The sequence below is a fragment of the Hylaeus volcanicus genome, chromosome 5, assembly GCF_026283585.1.
Source record: "Hylaeus volcanicus isolate JK05 chromosome 5, UHH_iyHylVolc1.0_haploid, whole genome shotgun sequence".
Classification (NCBI taxonomy): domain Eukaryota; kingdom Metazoa; phylum Arthropoda; class Insecta; order Hymenoptera; family Colletidae; genus Hylaeus; species Hylaeus volcanicus.
In genome coordinates this window covers 29,647,565-29,669,249 of record NC_071980.1, presented here as the reverse complement: position 1 = coordinate 29,669,249, position 21,685 = coordinate 29,647,565, and the positions used below count along the sequence as shown (strand labels likewise).

Below are 21,685 nucleotides of genomic sequence, written 5' to 3'. Positions count from 1 at the left end.
ATGGGCTACTCTTCTTCTTAATTGTTTTAATCTCTATTCGAAAGCTAGAAGTTTATTACTATTTTACTTCAGACTGTTAATTTTACTCGTCTCTCATATAATTAAATATAGTTTCTAATTCGATACTTTGTTTTTAGGGCTCCTCAAATTTCATGCAAGAGTATCCATACAAATTCTGTTTCCTACCTTCTTGCTTGGAGCAATATATTTGATTAAGCTTCACTTGACGTCATTTTATTAATTCACCCGGAGCTACGTCAATAATTCTATAACCTTCGTTTACCTTATCCATCCCATCAGCTCAGGTACAAACCTCCCTTATTAACATTAGAATTTTCTCTCGAAGCTTACCAAATGGTGTAGTCTTGCTTGTAGTCAGGCCCACCGGAGTACCCTGGCAGCCAGGACAACGTGACCGAGAACTCTGTCGCGGTCCCAGTGACGTTGTAGGGGGCGTGTGGTTGCGTACCCTCGACTATCAACTGGGTGGAGGCTGATATGGTCGCCACCTCATTGGACGCGATGCACTGGTAGAAGCCGAAGTCCGATCGTCGAAGGCTCTCGATCGTTAAATTGCCACCGACGATCTTCGCCCGATTGCGCTGTATGGACATGCCGTTCCTCTGCGCAATTGAAATCACGATACAAACGCGAGTCGAGGCCCTAAACGGACAACGAACCGTGCACGCGAGTCGCGACATTCGTGGCTTCCACTCGAGACGCTTTCCACGTGTCTCGAATGAATAAAAAATAAAGTTGCTTTGTCTAATTGGCATCGTTCAGAGAATTGATCGGGCTCATTGGCATCAGAATTTTTTTTAGTAAAAGGTAATGTGTCGTGAGTGTTGAATAATATCGAAATTAAGAAAAGTATCGAGTTATAGAGTTGGTTTATTTTATTAGTTATAATATTAGTAACATGTACTTATTTTAATGTCTACAGTTCTCATAGGTGTGTGATTAATAAATTAATCGATGTTTGAATTGTGTTCGGTTGTAGATATCGAGTTGATATAACCTGAGGCGTAAATGACATTAAATATTCAAGTGCTGCAATGAATATTTCCAGTAGAGTGATAATAATATCTGGATCATTTGATGGACTACTAGTAAATGAAGCTGCTCTCAAAATATCTGAAGCTGTCGATGCCAATGCTGTATAATTCATTCGAACGATGGAAATTTCTGAGTTCATTCCATTTCCTTCATTCTTTATGAAATGGCGCATAATACGATCCACGTTGAAGCTATTCTGAGCCAGAGGTGAGTAAAACTTTAATCGAATGATAGATGATAAAGTTAGAATGAATTATTTACCAATTTATTTGTAACATTTGTTCAAGACAGCCATTCATTTTTGATTCGTCGCTCGAAATGTTCGTCCAGATAAGAATACATTTCAAAGACAGTAAACAGGTATAATAGGTTTGATAAAAATATATTTTTTCCTTTCGACTGTGTACATTTAATTTGTTCAAGTATATTTTTTCCCCATACGATACAATTAAAAATTTCCTAATTAGGACACAGGAAAGAAATTCTATTTGATTTGCCCATCTCTGCTCTCGACTAAGTAAGACATTCGCTACATTTTCGACTAAAAGACTCGGGTACCAAAGTGTCAACGTATGCAAAGGTTCAGTTACACCCCGAATACCAAATCGCCAGGATCCGTTGACAAGTAGGTTACTACTTTGGAAACGAAGTTAGCGTACCCTGTGCCATTGCAGGGTGGGTTTTTGCGTGCCCTCGGCCTCTTGAGCGTCGCAGTGCATCTCGACGGTTTCTCCGACCTTCTTCTGATAAACTGGATCCGGCTCGAGGGTGAACACAGGTGGGTTTCGCACGAGGACCTCCATGGGACCCGAGCTGCCCTGCGTGCCCTGGGCGTTGTAGGGCGTGCACGTGTATCTGCCTTGGTGATTCTCGTTCACCCGTGTAAACAGCAGGGAGCCATTGTTCATGACGACGATATCCTTCGTCTGATAAGGCTCGAGCAGCCGCTTGTCCTTCGTCCAGGTCACGTACTGAAGGGGTGGGTTGGCCTTTATGTAACACTGGACCACCCCTGCCAAACGGAAGGGCAGGTATTGGACAGTTGGGGTGAAAGTCACCTTTGCTGGATCTGAAAATATCGATATCCCTGTGAATATTATTGTTTCTTTGGGGAAATATAATTAGTTGGGGTGGTTGGGAGGTGTTTGAATAGACACTGAAAGGGACACGGGAAACATACACGGAATTGTATTTAATTTCAGAGGTTTTATAACAACTCTGGTTAGCACGAGATTATATAAAAAATGTTGGAACTTACATTCCACGTTGAGATAAGCACTGGCGCTTTGCGGGTCTCCGATACCATTCGTCACTTCGCAGAGGTACTGGCCAGAGTCGTCGGCGCTGACGGGATTGATGACGAGGCTGCCGTCCGCCTTGATGGACACCCTTGTGTCCAGAGCGGAGACCTCCGTGACTGGTGCGCCTTCGCGGAACCAACGCACGGTCACATTGCCTGGGAGAGCCTTCGCCTCGCAAGAGAATTGCACCTTTTCACCCTCCAGTTTCGTTTGGTTCGTGGGTGCCGCTGTGATCACTGCTCCGCCTGTTGGTGGAGAACAATTTAGTCTACAACAAATCTTCATAGTCCCTCGATATCTAGTACCTACTACCCAGTTTGAGATCTAATCCAGAACTGACTCGGCGACAAAAAGGTGATGAAATATGACTAGAGGGTGGTGCAGTCATCGACCAGCGGTCCAGCGTCTATCGGCGACGCCTGTCGACGTCAGTTTAGCCGGTGACGCCGGATATACACTGGCCAACCAATATCCTGACCGAAACGATGGGCCCCACTACGCCAAAAGCTTTTAACTTTAGCTGCAGCGCGGAAGCGCGACGCGAAACGAGATTTCATCGTTCCGGAGAGTGAAAATCGGCTCGCGAGACGACGCCGACGTCGATAAATAAACAAACGGGGACCGAGATAGATATTCCCCATTTAACGAGGAATGAATAGACGTCGCCGGATCAATGTTGGGGAACGTTTGGTATTTCATCGCTTCGAGCACAGAGCGATCGATTACGGTTCAACATTTTTTACGGCCGTCTAAGGAACGTTTCACTTTTTCTCTTTACAGTATCGTTAAAGGCTGAAGCCTTTGTTGGCCTTTGAAGAATAATTTTTGTTAGATTGCAACGTTACCCGTAGTTTGGCACGAATTTTTCAATTCCAAAGTCTTTGTTTCGTTGAATTTTTGCGAGCAGAGCGTAGGAAAAATTGGAATCGGCTCGCAAGAGTTCGATAACAAGGAAAGAACAGCGACGAGGAAGGATGTGAAGGAAGAAGCGTATTTGCAGCAGGACGCCTCTGCACTCGAGGAACCGCCTTTTACTCGGACGACTCCTCGCTCCGAGACTTCGTAAAAAGGATCAACAAGGTGCATTATATTCTCGTCGATATCCAAGAGGTCTCCCCAGGCCGTGCTTGAAGAATTTTAAAACTTGCGGCTTTCGAGAACAAGTTCCTCGTCGCGGAGGCGAGGATCTTGACGTATAATGGGAGGAAATCGATCACGCTCGACAAAAGACCGAACTTCTTCTAGGTATTCAGCAGTATTTTCTGCAATCCGATCTATCGTCGCTCGTCGGGAATTAGGCTGACTCGCCAGGTGTCCTCGGGAATCTTCCACCTTCCATTGAACCTTCCAAATGGACCACCCCTCCTTACCCTCGAATACAATTACACAATAAAAACACTGCACAAGTACTATTCAAACTTACAATTGACATGTTTAAATCAGAACAACAAAGGTGTAGAAATCTCATCAGAGCTTGTTCCATTCTCACAAAGTTAAACTGGAATTCCTCTAAGGAATATTTGATTAATTTACGCCGGTGGGATGATATATATATGTACCAAAAACGGAGAATATGATGTAACTTTCGAAGCGGAGCCAAAATTATCCGTACTTTGATTTCACTTCCTGCTGCTTCGTCGCTCGCCTCGCTTCGCCTCGCTTCGCGAACAATGGCGGCACGCGGTTGAATGCGCGCGAACGTTCCCAGGAATCGGAAACCGCAACCGCGGGCGTACCGTGGATTCCGCGACGCTGAAAACGTGAAGTTAACTTCACGGACAAAGCAAAGGATCCTCCGTTAAAGGGCCAATGAGATTCAACGGAATCCAGGCTGCGGGCTGGCCGCGTTCGCGCGTGCCGTTCGCGATCCGAGCATCGCGGACGCGGATGAATTTAAACGCGGCCTGCTCGGTAAATATTCACAAGCTGAATTAAAAAGTTTTGCATTCGTCGTCCAGCTGTCCCTCGCACCAATGAATTCGAAATCGATGCGGAAATTTAGTAGCTTTGTTTGCGTCGACGTTGTTGGGAAATTGATCCAGACGATGTAGAGTTCGTTTCTTTAGATTTGACGGTTCTTTGGTACAGGAAACTATAATCTAAGGAAAACATAAGCTCGATTTAGCAGAGACAACAAATTAACTGCAGCGAGGAATCGAATCTATCCCGTTCCTACAATAATATAATTCTTATCGCGGTCCTATTTGCAACGTAGGAAATTCCAGCATTTTGCATAAAACTGCGAGTTTAACGATCGTTTTCGTCAATCTCCCAACGAGGAAGAGGCCTCCCAACGCGGTAGCACGCTCCAACGGATGGAAACGACGACTCCGACGGGGATGAATTTCGGAGTGGAAGCTTGGTAAATATTCAAAGAGCAGATTCAAAAGTTTCACGCCGTCGAGAGGAGCAAGTTCGGGCCCGGGCTTCGTCGGTTCGAGGATCCACCGCATTAGTGGCGCGGAGTCTGTTGGCGCTGTTTTATACAGCGGAGGATGAGAAGAGCTCGTCTACTTTGCACCCAGGGCTCGTTGGAGACTCAGCCAGGGACGCCAGTGGGGTTTATTAGTCCGAAACTTTCGCCAGACTTTTAGCCGCTCGTATAAATCTAGCGTTCGCGAAAGCTCGAATCGGCTTCTAAAGACACATTCTACTCGCGTCCGATCATCGTGATTATCAAAGGAACATCTCAAGTCAAGGATAAAGAGTGTTTCAGATTTTGTTTTTTTCAATCGAGAAAGTGAACTCCCATTCTGCTGGGAACTTTCAAAATAAACCAAGGGAACGCAATACGCATAGGTGCGTGTTGTAATTGAGATTGCGCGGTGCTAGACCTCGTATATATTATGTAAATTCGCGTTTTGTACGCGGAAGGATATTTTGTATGCAAATGTACGCCTAGGTGCAAGGATGGATTCAAATACACGAAGTATGTATTATAGTTACTATAGTCATTGTCATAAGAATTGGTTTACACAACGCACACTTTATACATTACGATTAGAATGCTTGATTTCCCAGCTAATTTCAAACGATAAACGGCACATATTCAGAAGTGATCTCCGTTTAAACCCCTTTCGTCTCAATTAATACCTTCTCTCATACACAATATATTATTTTTCAGATTTAAGAGATCTCAAAAATTCAGTCCTAATTACGAGTCTGCAAAGAGAGTATTCCTGTCTTCCTCACGAAAAGATTGAAGAACGTCTAAAGGAGTTCTTAATACTGGGAAAACAACGACAACGAGGGTAAGACAACGATGATGAAGACGAATGCTTTCGAAACCTCGTAACGAAGCTTACAAATCCGAGGTGCTCGTGGAAAACAAGCAGGGAGGCTGGTAAGGAGAAAAACAGGCTGTGTGCACGGGGAACGAGACAAATCGCCTTTTAACTCGTCCCATTTGCCAACGAACAACCTAATTGGCTCCCGTCCACGTTGCTCGGGACACTTAACGCTCCAACCGTTTTGCGTAGCACGAATTTTATCGCCCGTCTGGTACCTCTAGCAAAGTCATCGACTTCTGGGCCCTCTGGACATCTCAGCGCCTACAAGGTGACAACCGAACTAACAAAACGGCCAGTATTGGTTGCCGCATACCGGGTGCAACATTGCGCCTACGAAATGGCAACCGAACCGACAAACCAGCTAGTGTAGGTTGCCGCATATAAGGGCACATTTGCGCCTACGAGATGGCAACCGAACTGACAAACTGCCTGGAATAGGTTGTCGCATCGCAGGGGTACCTCCGCGCCTACGAGGTGGCAACCGGCCCGACATACCAGTTAGTATAGGTTGAACATCTCCTAATAACTCATGAAGAATGACGTGATATACGGCATCGTGGACATTTTTCCTTTAATTCCCCTTCATTTCCTAGCACACTTCCCTTTAATTTCCCTTCATTTCCTTGCACATTTCTCTTTAATTTCCCTTCATTTCTGTGACATTTTCTGGTACATTTCCCTATAACTTCCCTTCATTTTCTGGTACATTTCCCCTTCAATTCCCTTCATTTTCTTATACATTTCCTGGTATATTTCTCATTAATATCCCTTCATTTCCTTACACATTTCCCTGTAATACTCCCCCATTTCCTGGTATATTTCCCTTTACCTCCTGGTACATTTCCCATTCATTCCCTTCCATTTCGTGGTACATTTCCCATTATTTTCCCCATATTTCCCTTTATATATTCCCTTAATATCTCTTCAAACACAAGGTAAGTATGTTCTCCTGATACACAAGGTAAGTTTCGACCCAGACTTAAAGTTAATTTACTTTCATTTCTTGGTACAATCCCCCTTCAATTCCCTTCATTTTCTTACACATTTCCCTTTTCTTTCCCGTCATTTCCCGGTATATTTCCCATTAATTTCCCATCATTTCCTTATACATTTCCCTGTAATATTCCTCCATTTCCTGGTATATTTCCCTTTACTTCCTGGTACATTTCTCTATAATTACGCCTCATATCTGTGATATTTACTGGTTTAACAATGGTGCAAAATGCTCCGCTCAGAGCTACAACAATGTTGACAGTTCAACGATAATGCAAATTGCTCCTCTCGGGACAACAACAATGTTGACAGTTCAACAATGTTGCGAATTGCTCCTCTCGGGACAACAACAATGTTGACAATTCAACAATGTTGACAGTTGACACGAAATGAAAGGGAAATGTTCAAGGAAATGAAAGAAAATGAAAGAGAAATGTTCAAGGAAATGAAAGAAAATGGAAGGGAAATGTGCGAGGAAATGAAAGGAAATGAAAGGGAAATGTGCGAGGAAATGAAAGGAAATGAAAGGGAAATGTTCAAGGAAATGAAAGAAAATGGAAGGGAAATGTGCGAGGAAATGAAAGGAAATGAATGGGAAATGTGCAAGGAAATGAAAGGAAATGAAAGGGAAATGTTCAAGGAAATGAAAGAAAATGAAAGGGAAATGTTCAAGGAAATGAAAGAAAATGGAAGGGAAATGTGCGAGGAAATGAAAGGAAATGAAAGGGAAATGTGCGAGGAAATGAAAGGAAATGGAAGGGAAATGTGCGAGGAAATGAAAGGAAATGAATGGGAAATGTGCGAGGAAATGAAAGGAAATGAATGGGAAATGTGCAAGGAAATGAAAGGAAATGAAAGGGAAATGTTCAAGGAAATGAAAGAAAATGGAAGGGAAATGTGCGAGGAAATGAAAGGAAATGGAAGGGAAATGTGCGAGGAAATGAAAGTAAATTAATGGAAATTAAAGGGAAATGTAGCAGAAAATAAGGGAAAATTAAGGGGAAAATGTATCAGAAAATTTGAAGTTTTCAAAGTTATGGGACGATCTGAACTGTTATCATTTTTGACCGAAACATCTTGAAGTAATATCGTTACCGCGTGGACGTTTCAACGTGACCCATCGGAGGCGATTCGGTTAAACGAGATTTTAAGAGGTTCCATAAAATTGCTGGTAAAAGCGTGGCTGGACTCCACGCGAACGGAGCTCTATCCTCTCTCTCGATGGAATCGACGAGAATAGGAGGCTGGATTTATCTCGGGAATCGATCCACGGCTGCGATAATTGCTCGCAGGAATTTCGTGGCGGGTCGTCGACACGAATCGGGGAACACAAAAACCGGACGAGTCGCGACGTGGCATTTTCTGGCGTCGCGGTTATCGGAATTTCATTATCGGTGCTCCATCGATCGCAGCCTACCGAAAATACCCCCGATAATCTCTAACAACAACCCGCCTCGATAATTATCGTTGCGATTCGCCGTGCATTAACTCTACGAACCACTTCCCTGACACGCGTGGGCATTCTTTGCTTTTCGAGGGAAACCGCTGGAATTATTTTGAAATGAAATTAACATACGCCAGGAGCTCGAGAATTCTTTATTTATTAATTGGGGAATTAGAATGGATGTCCTGATTTTACTGGATTGTATGGATTTAGTGTATTCAGGTTTGTTCGTATCACTGATGAGGCAATAATGATCTATTTAAAATTATTCACTGTGGATGGATACTGCCCTCATCGAGGATAATATTAACCTACATGCATTTACAAGAGAAACGTAAATTTATTCAATTGAACATTCATGTAGCGAACAACCTCAAGAATGTAACATTCATTCACTTGCATCCATTATTACATACCAATGCGTACAATTCAATAGGATTAGGATCTCCATTTTAAATTCATCGATTTATGGATGAAGAATGTTTAACTGAATAGAAAAAACTTTACAAATGTCTTATTGTCGTAAGGTAATCAAAGTTTTCATTTCGACTATTGAGGAGGCGTTTAGGGGTTAATTACCATCGCGTGGATAAATTCTCTTCACGGGTTTGGAAACCGAGGGTACGCGGTTCACTGGATGCTCCGCGAAACCGGAAGGCGACTTATTTCCGACGTCCCGTTGCGCTAATCCATCCAAAGCGGATTTCAGCTCCCGAGGCTTTCCGTTTCAACTTCTGCGCGAAGACAGTCGTCGCCCGAGTCTATAAAAAGCGGGTTCAGGCGAGTTGCGATGCTTTTCCAAGCGGGAATAAAAATTTTACGCGAGGCTCGACATCGACGAGCACAGAAGCAATCGACCCGATTCGAAGAAAGGACAGAAGTGAAGGAATTGAAGCGATCGAACTTGGACACGGTCCAGAGCAGTGGTCGCTAACTGGTGATACTTTGTTTTGATGAATATTGCGTTACGTTAAGTTAAATAAAAATTGAAATGCTAGGTTCCTTTTATTATTTTATGAGCTTGAGTTGAAGTTTGTATTTAAGAATATATATGGCTGCATCGAGTACCGTATTCAAGAAGATAGGGTGATTGTAATATTTTTATTTTTCGGTCTGCAGTTATTTAACGACTTTATTCAACCGTATTATTGTAAAAAGAAGGCAGAAATAAAATGTCAATACAGGGGCATTGTATTATATCGAGGCAGGGTGGAAGGTTCAAACTGGTTGCCTGTCGCTAAATCGATACAAGGGCGTATAGAGAACGGTGGCTAAGTTGTTCCGGTAGATTTAATAAATTTTAACGAAAATATGTAGTTTAACATTAAAGGAAAATGTTGAGCTTCGCCACGATTTTATACTCGTGACAATATTTTTAATTTAATATCAAAAATATCCATAATAGTCATAGATCAAATTTAAACCCAATATATTTACCAAAAAGGAATACAATAAAAAATTAAAGAATCGAATATTTTATATGCCAACACGAAAACATGATTTACTTTGAATGTGTTGTGTTTAATCCACGCTATTATCAGCTTTTAGTATACTAACTTGGAGACTTTTGTAGGAAGTAAATGACCAAAAATGATGGCATTGTATAGCAGCTCTATTACGTCTTTTGTAGTTGGCAACCACTGCTGTAAAGATTATGATACAGCTTCAAAGGGACGACGAGGCGTTATTACGATCCTCCAATGGGTTAATCTTCGTTCCAGCCGACAGACTCACGGCTGTCACGTTTGCAGTTGCATTGTCTGGCCGATTAGCACGTTTCCGAAACGAAAGCGGCGTTATGGGGCTTTTTAGGGATTATGCGAGTGCATCGCATCGTGCTGGTAACGCTTTTCTGTCAGAGGGTAACGTTCAACAAGACCTGATAACTTAAACATGAACGTATAGGTTATTTCTCGCTTAAAAACACCGGGATAAAACAATTTAGTTCATTCTCCTTTCAGTTTTATCTTTTAATACCCCTTTTTTCTTCCTATCCTAACGTCCATTGCTCTATCAAAGTATTATCGTGTTCCTAAGCAATAGGATTATTGTATCAATGAGGTAATGTATTCTGTCGATAAGATTCGGCATTGTAGAACCCTGCTTGATCGAAGGATATATCGACGGAGCATTCTCCATTATCAGCAGTGCGATCTACTATACCGAACGGGTGTTCTACGTTACCAAATCTTATCGACAGACTACAATACCTCTTTTAAAGCTAGAATAACGAAATAAAATTATTTATACAGCTCTCTGGATTGGAGTCTGGATTGGAGACTCGAGGTAAGACAGTGTCGTACTCACCAGCGATAATAACACGCGCAGTGTGACTGATCTGTCCCTCTCCGTTACGGGCGATGCACGTGTAATCCCCGATGTCCTCGTTCTTGATCGTCGAGATCCTGAGCTCGGTGCCGTCGTTGAATATCCCAATGGTGCTCGACGGCTCGACTGGATTCGCGTCCTTGTACCAGAGGATTTCAGGCGTTGGCGTGCCCTCAGCCTGGCAGTTCAATATTATCGCGTCGCCCACGTTCACGTAGATCATCTCCTCCGGCGTGATGCTGAACTTTGGCGGTGCTGCGGAAACAAACCACGCGTTCTTATCCCCTCGTGCGGTTCTCGACGCCACGAACGAATCTAGTGAAATTGAAAGAGGATCGGTCCAAAGAGGATAGACCAGCAGGAACCGCTCGATCGAGGTTAGAGCCCCGTCCCACCCCCATCACACGTGAAATTATGCTTGAAGGTATTTCAACACGTGATTTCGATTCACAGTGTAGCAACTTCTGCTCTTTATTTCACGTGGATGCGTATTTAAGGTTAAATGCATTTCAATACACACTGTTATTTTCAACCTATAACCATCTGACTCTGAAGAAATATACGTAATCTAGATATTTGACGATTCATTGTATTTTGTTCTTTAATATTTCACACAATACCGTGTCCGTAAGTATAATGTATATTTTTGTCAGGAGTCAAGTAGGTTACACAATAGGTTTACCGAGGATCAAGCACTTGCAATTTGTATTTAATTTTCAAGATTTTCAAGTTAGTCGAATTGCAAGTATTTTTTAAGAATACATTTCACATATTTCTGTTAATTTGTCACAATTTAAACAATTACTTTCGAGAACATTTTCCAATTGTTTTCCAAGTTGTAAAATTCAATTAAAGTGTCAACACTCAAATCGTACAAATGCATTTGAAATTTATCCTGGGTATTAAATTTGACACATCGTCATGCATTGCGATAAATTGAAAAATTTTTCAAGCGAATAAAATATGCGAATATGACAGTGGCGGAAAAATAGCTCGTAGATTTCGTGTTGAAGGATGAAAATGACAGTGCATGATGAGATTTCCCTCAACCTTAAAAATCCAACGACGGCCATCTCCGATGAGAGCGCGGTATTCTTTTAATGGCGGGTCGTCGAACGGTCGAAGAAGATGCCGCGACAGCGTTGAGACGATGCATTAACTCCGTGAAAACGGCATTAAGGGAACAATCAAACCCTCGAATCGCGAACAGCTCAGAAAACGCTTCTGCCGGAGCTCTTCGAACGTTTTTATCTTCGAGGAGTTTCCCATTCGGTAGGAATCACGCCTGGCCCTTCAACGACTTCGACGACCGCCGCGGCGCACAAAGGCTGGTCCATTTTCGCCGCGCAAAGCGTCGCTCGTCGCGGTGTATTCGCGAACAGAGAATAAAGAAGGGAAAGAAAAGCGAATCTACGCTGGGAGACAAGAAAATTCACCCGGACTATTACCGCAGCGTCAACGAGGTCTCTCGAGCACTTTAAAAACCGCTTTATGGCTTCGCGATCCGAGAGAAATCGGTGCTGATCGCGATTCTCGATGGCAGAAATCATTTTTCACGAGACGAACGACTCGAAAAGTATTTTCCGAACGTTCTATAGAGGAGAGTTGCGTATCAGTGCACCTACTGCACTTTCATGAATAACTTTATCGATTACAGGATTCTATATTGCCGAGTCTCACCGACATAATCTATCTTACTAAACGATGCATTTGAGATCAAGCACTCTACCGACCGAGCTTTAACCTCATTTATACATTAAAATTCTCTATAACTCGATAAATAAAAATAACGAATATCTCTCATCCTAGAAAGACTTCGAGTGGAACGATTTTCGCAACTCTTCTCCGCGACAGGGTTGCCCGGGGGTCGATCGAGCAAACGAACCAGATTAATAATTCGTCGATTGCAAGGTACATGTAACAGCTTTTCGCGGAAACGCGCGGAGAAGTGAGGATCGGAAGAAACTAGGCAGACAAAGAGCCGTGGGCGAAAACACGAGGGGTGGGAAGGGGTGGGTGGGGGGGGGGGTAGCGGAAGCAGGGGCAACAGTTTACGGGGTGTAACGCGAGCAAACGAGCGGGCAGAGACGACTTGAAAAGTACAAAGGGAGCCTCTGAACGCTTTCGCTGGCCGAGTGGTTCTCTCTTTGACGCCGCTGGCAAATCCTCAGTCGTCGCAAACGTCGTCGCTGACGTTTCCCCGCGTCATCCGCGTCGACGTCGACGGGCGTCGAGTGTGGCCGTGGGCTCGACGTAGACAAGCGTAGACAAGCGTCGACGAGGAACGACGCCCACTCGGCTGGGAACGAGGAACGCGTCGTAGGAGGCGTCGACGAGAGGAGAGGGGGGGGGGGGGACGAAGAATTTCCTAAGCCCGTCTAAATGTTTCTCTACCCCCGCGGCCCGTTCCCGCCGTCGTTTATGGCCGAACAAAACGCGGCAATAAGTTTTCCTTTCTCAGCGCCACCATTTCTCTCCGCTCCTCTGGTTCCCTATCGCTCGGTTCAGCGACCTCGCGTCGTCGACGACGTCGTCGAGCGTCCCGTCTACGTAACGCGTAAAACTTTATCGCGTCGCTCGACGAAAGAATTGAATCGAATTCACCCGGGAACGACACCTACGTTTCACTGTTTTTCCTTAGTTTCCCTTTCCACTCCCTTTAACGTCGTTTTCTCTTTTCGTTTCTCTTTTATCAGCGCCGCTTAACGGATTTTCTCCTCGGTAGCAGTGCTTCTCAAATATCAGCCTGTTGTTAAAATTATTGGACGGAGGCCTTTAGCACCCCCTCCTTCTTTGTCTTAGAGAGTAGACGTGATGTACGATTTTGTAAATATCCTTTGTTTAATTAAATTTACTTTGAAATTACACATAGTCTCGAACACAATTCCACCATTTTCCACTTTGATCGTACTTTGACCCATAAAATCATTCCTTAGATTCTACGGTATATTTTTTTTTGTTTTTTTTTTTTACAAGGGTAGAGAAACACTGCTTCATGTTATTCGCGTCCATCGTTTCGACGTGCGTTTCTTCGAGGGTATAAAAAATTTACTGGTCCTCGCGAAATGGGCGAGGAAAGGAAGAGGGTCGGTAACGTTCGCCAACTCTGCAAGTTCCTGCCCGCGTTACAGCCGCCGTAAAAGTGCGCTAGTCGTCGTGGCCGTAAAATCTTCTTAAGCTTCTAGGTAATATTAATGAGACGCTTCGAGGTACGATTGAACGCGACGTAACTACGAGTCACGAAACTGATAGAACTTTCGATTCGAGAAGGAGCGCCCCTTAACCCCTTCGTGGACGCGCAGTGATTATCTTTTGTTAACCAGCCTGTTTTGTAAGCATAACGAAATTGACAGAAAATAATTATTTGAAAATTTAATGTAAATTGATTGATTACGATTATTGAATTATATACTATTCTATGCATTTAAAAATTACGCTACATGTGCCGAGGATGATGTGGCAGAATTTAAAGAAAGATCTTTGATGGGCACAGAGCTGATACTGTCATAATAAGACTGTTGACGTTTAAGCAAATTCATATTTTCACAGGTACGGAAAAGAAACACGTATACATTTTGCATAAACATCGGTCTAGTGATAATAGTATGAATTAAACGATCAATTTCGAAGTGGTGATAATTTAGAATACATTATTTTGTATTAAGTGTAGTATAAATTGTTTGAAAGTGGCACGAAGGGGTTATCAAAATTGTCTTTGTAAATGTTGTTGGAAATGTAGCGGTTGAAAATGAACGTGGCGTTAATAGGGATCGAAAGGTACTCACCATGGACGTCCAGGTGAAACCAGGTACCATTCTTGTGACTGTTGGGCGACCTGTTGAGGAAGACGACCTTGCACTCGTACCATCCTTGATCGGTCTCGCGGATGTCGGTCAGGTTGAGGCTCGCCACGCCGTACGGTGAATTGGGGCTCACCTTCGAGACTCGACCTTCGTAACCCTCGCCACTGTGGGTCGGATACGACTCGTACCATATGTATATCGGTATCTCCTGCCCCTTGCACCAACACCAACACGCAACATAAACGAGGGATCGCCATAAACGGGCACGTACTGGTGCGAGACACGTTCTTTTGGGAGCTCGAGCGAAACTACGATTTCGAAGGCGTATTCTTCGATCGTGTGCTAGATTTGGTGGCGATACGCTGACCTTGAACATTTCTGGTCTAATGGTACCTCGTTTACTAGACGATCGTACAGTATCGGAGGTTCTGACACACAGAAAAGCTAGGTGCTGCGCGAAAACTTGAAATTTCTCTCGAAAGAGATCACGATCGACTCGCCTGGCTCGCGATCAAATGTCAAGTAGATGTCTAGATACTCGCTCGCACCAGCCGTTAGGGGGTAATGAAATGACAAATGACGAAGACAGGAGATGCAGCGTGTGTGAAGAGCGGGAGAACGATCTACGATTGGCCGCGACTCGGGCCAGATAGGCATGGTCCTTTGCGAACGTAACGAGCACAAGTGTCCTTTCCTCTCTGTAATCCAACGACGCGCCCGAGGAGGATTTCTCTGAAACTTTCATGCTCGTTACGTTCGCCCTGGTCAGGAGGACGCCACGACAACTGGCATTCTCCATGCAAGACTCTGCTACGGCGAACAAAGGGCTCCGATGAAATAGTAATCCCCGGGTACGTGCATGGGCGAAAGAGGCTGCTGGGAAGCTGAGAAAGAATACACAGAAAAAGACAAATTTCACCTAATCGAGCGTCCGCTTTAAAACATTTTTATCCTTTCGGTGGAAAATTTTTGGAGTTTCTTAGCTGTCAATGGACACTCGATTAAGACTGAAAATCTGTATTCTCCAAAAAGATTTTCCAAAAGGATCCCCAGGATTGTGTTAACGAACAAAATTCTGAAGCTCCTCTTGGAGAATCTTTCGCAATATCCAGAAGCTCCGATTCATGAAAAGTTTCCATGCGAAACGCGTGCCATGCAAGAAGGATCATCGATCGCCGATAGCCATTGCGGAGAATTAAGGAACTCGAGCGTAAACGATCGTTCGATCGACGAAACAATTTCGTTACCAGCGATCGATGATCGTCGTTATGTAGCGACAGTAAAGTCTGATACAGATAGGGAGGCATCGTGCAACGGGTCGACGCATTCGACGAGAATGGAAGAGCTTCCTCGATCGGTCTCAGGGCATTGTTTCCGCGCGTTTTGCGCGAAACGGAGAATAAAACGGTTGCTTTTCGAAACGTTTCGTTGCTCCCCCTTCCCAGAAAATTACTGATCGAAGACGCAGATAGAAGCAGACGAATTTCAATTTTCTGCATGATTTTTCTAAAGGGCAGTTCCCTTTTTTAGATAGAAAAAGATGGTTTATATTAATTAGGGCAGTATATCTGCAACAATAGATAGGTGCATATCGTTGCCCCATCTTTGGAAAATCTATTATTTCTAACGCAGAAATTCTCTTCCTCTCTAACTAGGTGGTCTAACAAAAAGTTTCCTCGGGAGTCAAGCACCATTCTAGCATTCAGCCATCACTCGTACGTTTCTGATAGTCGATCGTCAGAGGCGTAGCGAGTCGACCGGGAAAATTGGCAACGCCGAGAGACGGGGAAAATATTTCCACGACGATCGTTCCCATTTCGTGTTCCATTCTCGTCGCGTCGTCGCTTCGTCAACCGATACTTATCGGCCCTGCGTCGAGAAGCAAGAAATCGTTCGCAGAAACGACGGATCTACTCATGTCTGGCACGGAACGGGGCCATTCTACTGGCGCGCGTTTGGCAGCCTGTACGAGGGTAGAAAACACACACACACACACACACACACTTGCTCACACTCGCAGGGAAGAGAAAAAATAGAAGAAGAACGGGGAAAGAAAATAGTCGAAGGAGCAAGGAAACTCGGGAAACGTGCCGTGACGATCGTACGTTGGCCATTGACTGCCCCAGTTGACGGTTTCTATTTCGAGCTGGCCTACTTGCGGCGACGAACGGCGTCGTCGCCGGCCGGCGTCGCAGACGTCGTGCTCCCAACCACGACATCACAAACGATTTCAATATTATTCTCCCCCTTTGAGCCGCGGAGGACTCGTTCGATATCTCGATTCCGCGGATGTCGCGCCCGCTACAGGGTGTCCCATTTAGGAGAAGAGTTACTCGAGGAAGGCTTTCTCGAGTAGCTTTCTACTTGTCTTAATGGCGTTGAACAAAATAGAAATTTTTGGTAAGCATAGGAGCGATACTATCGCCATGTATATGAATTTTTGAAAATAAAGCTTCATATAGGAATGCTGAGGATTTTAAGAAAATGTTTTCTTTTCATTCCCTTCATTCTCCTTTTGCCATCAGTACCAACTAGATATCCTTTCCTAATTCCTTTAAAATAACCATCGCGATAGTTTGCATCGAATTTTGTTTATCTAAAGCACGCAAAAGTTGCGAGACGGAATGCAACGAAACTGGGATAAATTACTAGGCTGAATGGCACTTTCGAGGAGAGTAGGCCGAGCTCACCTATTTTCTCGTAGCCTGGCGCAACTCTGGTTTTCCGATTTACGAACCGGAGACGAAAGATAGGAAAGAGGAAAAACAAGCTTCCCTCCGCTAGGATACGTCGGCGTCGGTGGCTTCGAGCCTCGGCGGAATAAGTCGCACTCACTCGCGCGAACGCTCCGCGTTTACACCTACGAACCGCCCATGTAGGTCAGGTGACTGTTTTTATTTTACCCAGTTCACGAGCTCTTTTGTCTCCTCTCGTTCTATTAGGTTGGCGCACACGTCAAGTACCGTTCTTTTTTTTTTTTTTATTTGTAATGTTTGAATTCTGCGCTACGACCACGCAGGTTTAACGACGGTTTATCGTCGATTGTTGCGCGTCGCATTCGGAAAGGACAAAATGTTGTCAACCGCGTGAGTGCATCTGTTCTCAAGGAGATTTACAGGTCCTCATATTTACTGGAATCTTTAACATTTTCAAATTGAGAGATGATGCGTTACTAACAGATTGTGTTAAGTTGTTCCAAAAGTTTCTTTTCCAAATGTTTTATGTTTTATGAAACTTCTTGGTACAACCTAATGTATCAGATTGAAAATTCAAATTAAACCAAGAAACTTTTCTTTCAAGAACCTAATGTTGCTCCTGTTAATAGAGCATCCTATTTTTCCACTAAAATTCATTTTCACAAATACATTATCAGACTCGATTATCCCGACCGAATTCTTCAAGGATTAGGGTCGTTTGTGAACCAAGATGAACTCCGTCAACGTACGAAACGTCAGTCCAACCCTCGAGGGATCCACACCCCTCGAGTTTCCAGCCTCCCAAGAGAACGCAGGAAGCTTTCGCCGAGGAACTTGTCAACTGACAGACGAGGGCCTCGTTTTCAGCGGTCGAAGAATGAGTTTCGATGATTCATGTCGCGGTTCCCCGGACGAGAGGATGACACGGACTGAGGAAATAAAGCGTCATCGGGAGGTAGCCAGAGTTCTCCCAAGGGTGGAGAATCGCTTTCCATGCGCGCGAGTTCGGGAGAAGGAACGAGTAAACGGATGCAAGAACGGAAGCCGCATGCGGCACGTGTTGCGGAAATTTTGATAATTCATCGCTCTGGTGAGCGGGAGCGTACCCTCAGTCTCGGTTCTTTCGCTCGAGGGATGAAGGTTCATATATTTACAGGAGGCTCTCTCGTGTCCTCCGGAGATCGAGCGGAACTCTAAGCTAACCGAAACGAGTGAAATGTTAACGAGGCGCGAGCAGCGATGGGAACGAATGCCGCGCGAGTTGGAACGGTTCTGGTAAAATTTTATGTATTTGTTCGAAGTGGGTTAAACATATCTTCATGAAAATGTCATAGTTTCATTCGCGAGGTTTTCCGGGTTAAAATGAGTACAAAACACGACCACATTCGGACTCCTTTTAATTTCAGGTTGTTTGCAGAATTTTTTAGAAAGCTGTGGAAAAGCTGTAATTAAAACTAGTCCGAATGGGGTCATGTTTGAACTCGTTTTTCTCGAGAAAACCTCATGAATCCTTTGCTGATACTTTCTTGAAAATTGAAGAAGATTTAGAAGAATAAATTCTATAGTTACGAACAAGGCATTCTTTTTCATAATAATTCCTGCCACGGATTAAAGAACGTTAGGTTTCAATGAATATCCTGTATCAGAAATTCCGTGGCGACTTACAAGCTGCTCGCCTTTCCTAGATCGCGCTCCTCAGCGTCGAATTTAAGTGCAAATTACCCCCGCCGACAGGATCGCTCGGCGTTAATATTAATCGGGCAATTTGAAGGCGAAGCGAGGGAAATCCCGCCGTCGGAAAATCGAGACCCAACAGTTTCGAGAGCACAGAGAACGCTACTAAATTTCGACGGACGCTCGATATTTACCTCGACGCTTTGTTTCAATGTCCTGACATTCAAAAGTTTCTTTCTGCCCATCTTCGCCCTCTACCCACCCACCCCTTCGTCTTGTTCGCGGAGGAATCGTAGGTCTATATGTTCCGCGTGGAAATTCATTAACGTGCTCGGGAGGAAGGTGAGGCGGAGTTCTTTCGAGAATCGACCAACTGAACTCGATAGAGTTGCCGCGAGTTCGCTCGGAAGCGAGAAGAAAGACCAGGGAAATTGTTCCGGCTATGGTTTCGCGAAACTCACTATTTTCGCGGCAACTTCTACCCCGAGCGTTTTCTCGACAACGGCAGATCGATACTAGTTCCCCAATTTTCTGTAATTGGAATTGTTCTCGCTGAAAATATTCCATAAAGCAGCGTTCCCTTGATATAACACCACTAGTTGGGCCTGTTGGTGGTGTTATATCGAGCAAAGGTGGCGATTTTAGTTCAAGAATCGAGACTGAGCGATAGAAATACAAATTTTTCTTAAGACTGGATATAAGTTATCTTTGGGACTATTCTTACGTCCAATGCACTAAAAATATTTGTTCCACACATGTTTCGAATACATTTTCTTTCCTCTCCAATGTTCACTTTCTTTGCAAAGCGTTACATTCGGTCTATTCTTCCATGCCCTTCCAGGAAACGGGGTGCAGTCTAATTAAACGAGCGGAATTTCGCGAAACTCTCTCGGTTAACGCCGCAACTTCGTCGATTCCGCGCTAACTTATTACGAGGACACAGCCCTGGCTGGAGAACAATTAACGCAACGACACAGGGAGGAACTAATACACCAAGTACCTTCGAAAGGGTTTGCAATACAAGGACGACAAGTGTTGTGAAACGACAACAACGGTAACCCAAGTTTCCCAATGAATTCCATTACATCTTTCACTCGATTACGGCACAGCCTCGTCGTCTAGATTAATTTATCACGGTTACATACGCTTACTTTGCTGGAGTATCTTGCCACAAACGATGGCTTAATTGCGTAATTGAATAGCAATTCTCGGTTTCATTTTGATAGTTTTTAAAAATGATGGAAGAAAAAATTACGTATTTGTGACGGACGAATGTTATTGAACGTGTAATTTAGTAATTTATCTACGAATTATCATTTTGTGATTATGCAAATTTTGTAATTTGTTTATTTATGTATCAATTTATTCGTACGTTACGAACTGTATTAATAAATTAATACATGAATTTGCACACGGTCACAATTGTATGTACGGCTCACCTGGGGCAAATTTTGAATACAAAACCAGCAAATAATACGAAAAAATCTCGGATAAAGAGAGAAACCTGCAAACATCCTCGAAGCTCTTTTTGTTCAAATGAAATATTTTCCTACATTGTTCCCCCTACAAACAGTAACTTCGTCCACCATTGTACATCGTAACAACCTAATTAGTACTTTGTACGTTCGCCCTCAATCTAATTAGACATTCGGTACATTTTTAATATTATTTTCACAATGCACACGGAACGTTAGATTCAATATGTTGCTTAAAGTAGTCCCAAAAAATTCAAGTCGTAAACGTCGATGTATCAATTTGCCTATATACCTCTATAAACAGCGTCGCCAGCCTGAAGTTTCAAGTCTGACCAAACATCCACGCACTCCACTTCGAACGCGATACCTCTCGTTCGTCAGCCCTATCGAGGGTGACACCGACATTTCCGTGGCTTTCCACCACGAGATTCACACGTAGAGATCACTCACCCAGAATGGATCATCGACGAGTTTCTGGCCTGGAATCTCGATTTCAAGCGGAAGCATCGATGAAAAGGGATTCGCGGATCAGGTCCCGCTAATTATCATGTTAGGCGGCCCCCATTTCGAGTGGGTGGCATTAATAACAACAATGCTGGAAAAGGGAGGACGAAGCCGCCAATTAGCGAACATAACGAGCCGCGAAAGCCCTGAACTCGTGTTGCAGGAGAAACAGAAACGTACTGCGAAGGTGTGTGCGAATGTGTTGGGTGGGAAGGGGACATGCGAGGGGACTCCAGGTTGGAATTCGCACGTGGAATCGAGCGTCGACGGAGAGAGGGTAGGAGGGTTAACCCTGACACAGTTGAGTAGGTCAGCTCGGCCTCCGCGCGCTCTGCATTATGCATGTAGACCTCCTAACCCCGTACGAGTAACACGCCTCTGCGTCGCTGGGAACGATTTAGAGTCGCGGGAGTCTCTGACATGCTGCCAGAGGCCAGGGTGGGTAGGGGGTAGGGGGTGATGTACCTCCGCACGATTTTCAGTATTTCATTCTACGAGAAGGACGGTCTATTTATAATCGATGTATCGCGTGTATAATGTATCGCCCTTCACCCACGATGTGCACTGAAATCGAATCGAAGGAAGTTGGTTCGATCGCTGGCTCTGAGAAATTTCTATCGAGGAAAGATATAAATTGAAATTGCTGGTCGTTGATTTTGGGGTGAAAATAATAAAAACTAATTTTCATGTTTGGTATCTGAGGGAAAATATGATAATCCTTAACTTCCTTGAATTTCCTGGCTATATGGCGATGTCTTCCAACTAATCAAAGTTCGAGAATTATTAATACATCAATCATAAGCAAAGATGCATACTAAATTGGTGTACACATCGGCCACGTGTTGGTATAACCTGAACCAATATGTTCCTTGCGAGAAGATTTTCGATACTCTATCTACAGCGATAGCGATACTGACATTTGTCTAACCATTCTAATCTTCATCTAACCATTAGGATAACAGAAATCTACACCTACGACTCAAAAATTCTAGTAGCCTGTTACGAGGATAATTATACTTTTCAAACTGATCAAAATACTTTCATAAAAATTCATAAAAATATTATTCAAAGCATCTACCTTTGCTATATCTACAATGTATATCATTTTTATCTACCAAAAT

The 21,685-nt window shown here is 43.8% G+C and overlaps 1 protein-coding gene across 16 annotated transcripts in view; it reads right to left on the bottom strand.

The window, feature by feature from the left end:
- Positions 1–21,685, bottom strand: part of LOC128877005 (protein turtle-like) — a 213,708-nt gene that overhangs the window by 26,914 nt on the left and 165,109 nt on the right. For 11 of the 16 annotated variants that reach the window (XM_054123904.1, XM_054123906.1, XM_054123905.1 and 8 more), the window contains 5 exons: positions 14,198–14,429; positions 10,392–10,727; positions 2,315–2,602; positions 1,716–2,125; positions 352–623 (listed from right to left, as the gene is read on the bottom strand). In XM_054123904.1, the coding sequence (XP_053979879.1) occupies positions 352–623; positions 1,716–2,125; positions 2,315–2,602; positions 10,392–10,727; positions 14,198–14,429 (1,538 nt within the window). The remainder of the gene's footprint in view (positions 1–351; positions 624–1,715; positions 2,126–2,314; positions 2,603–10,391; positions 10,728–14,197; positions 14,430–21,685) is intronic. The other 5 variants (XM_054123917.1, XM_054123915.1, XM_054123918.1 and 2 more) reach the window with 3 other exon arrangements.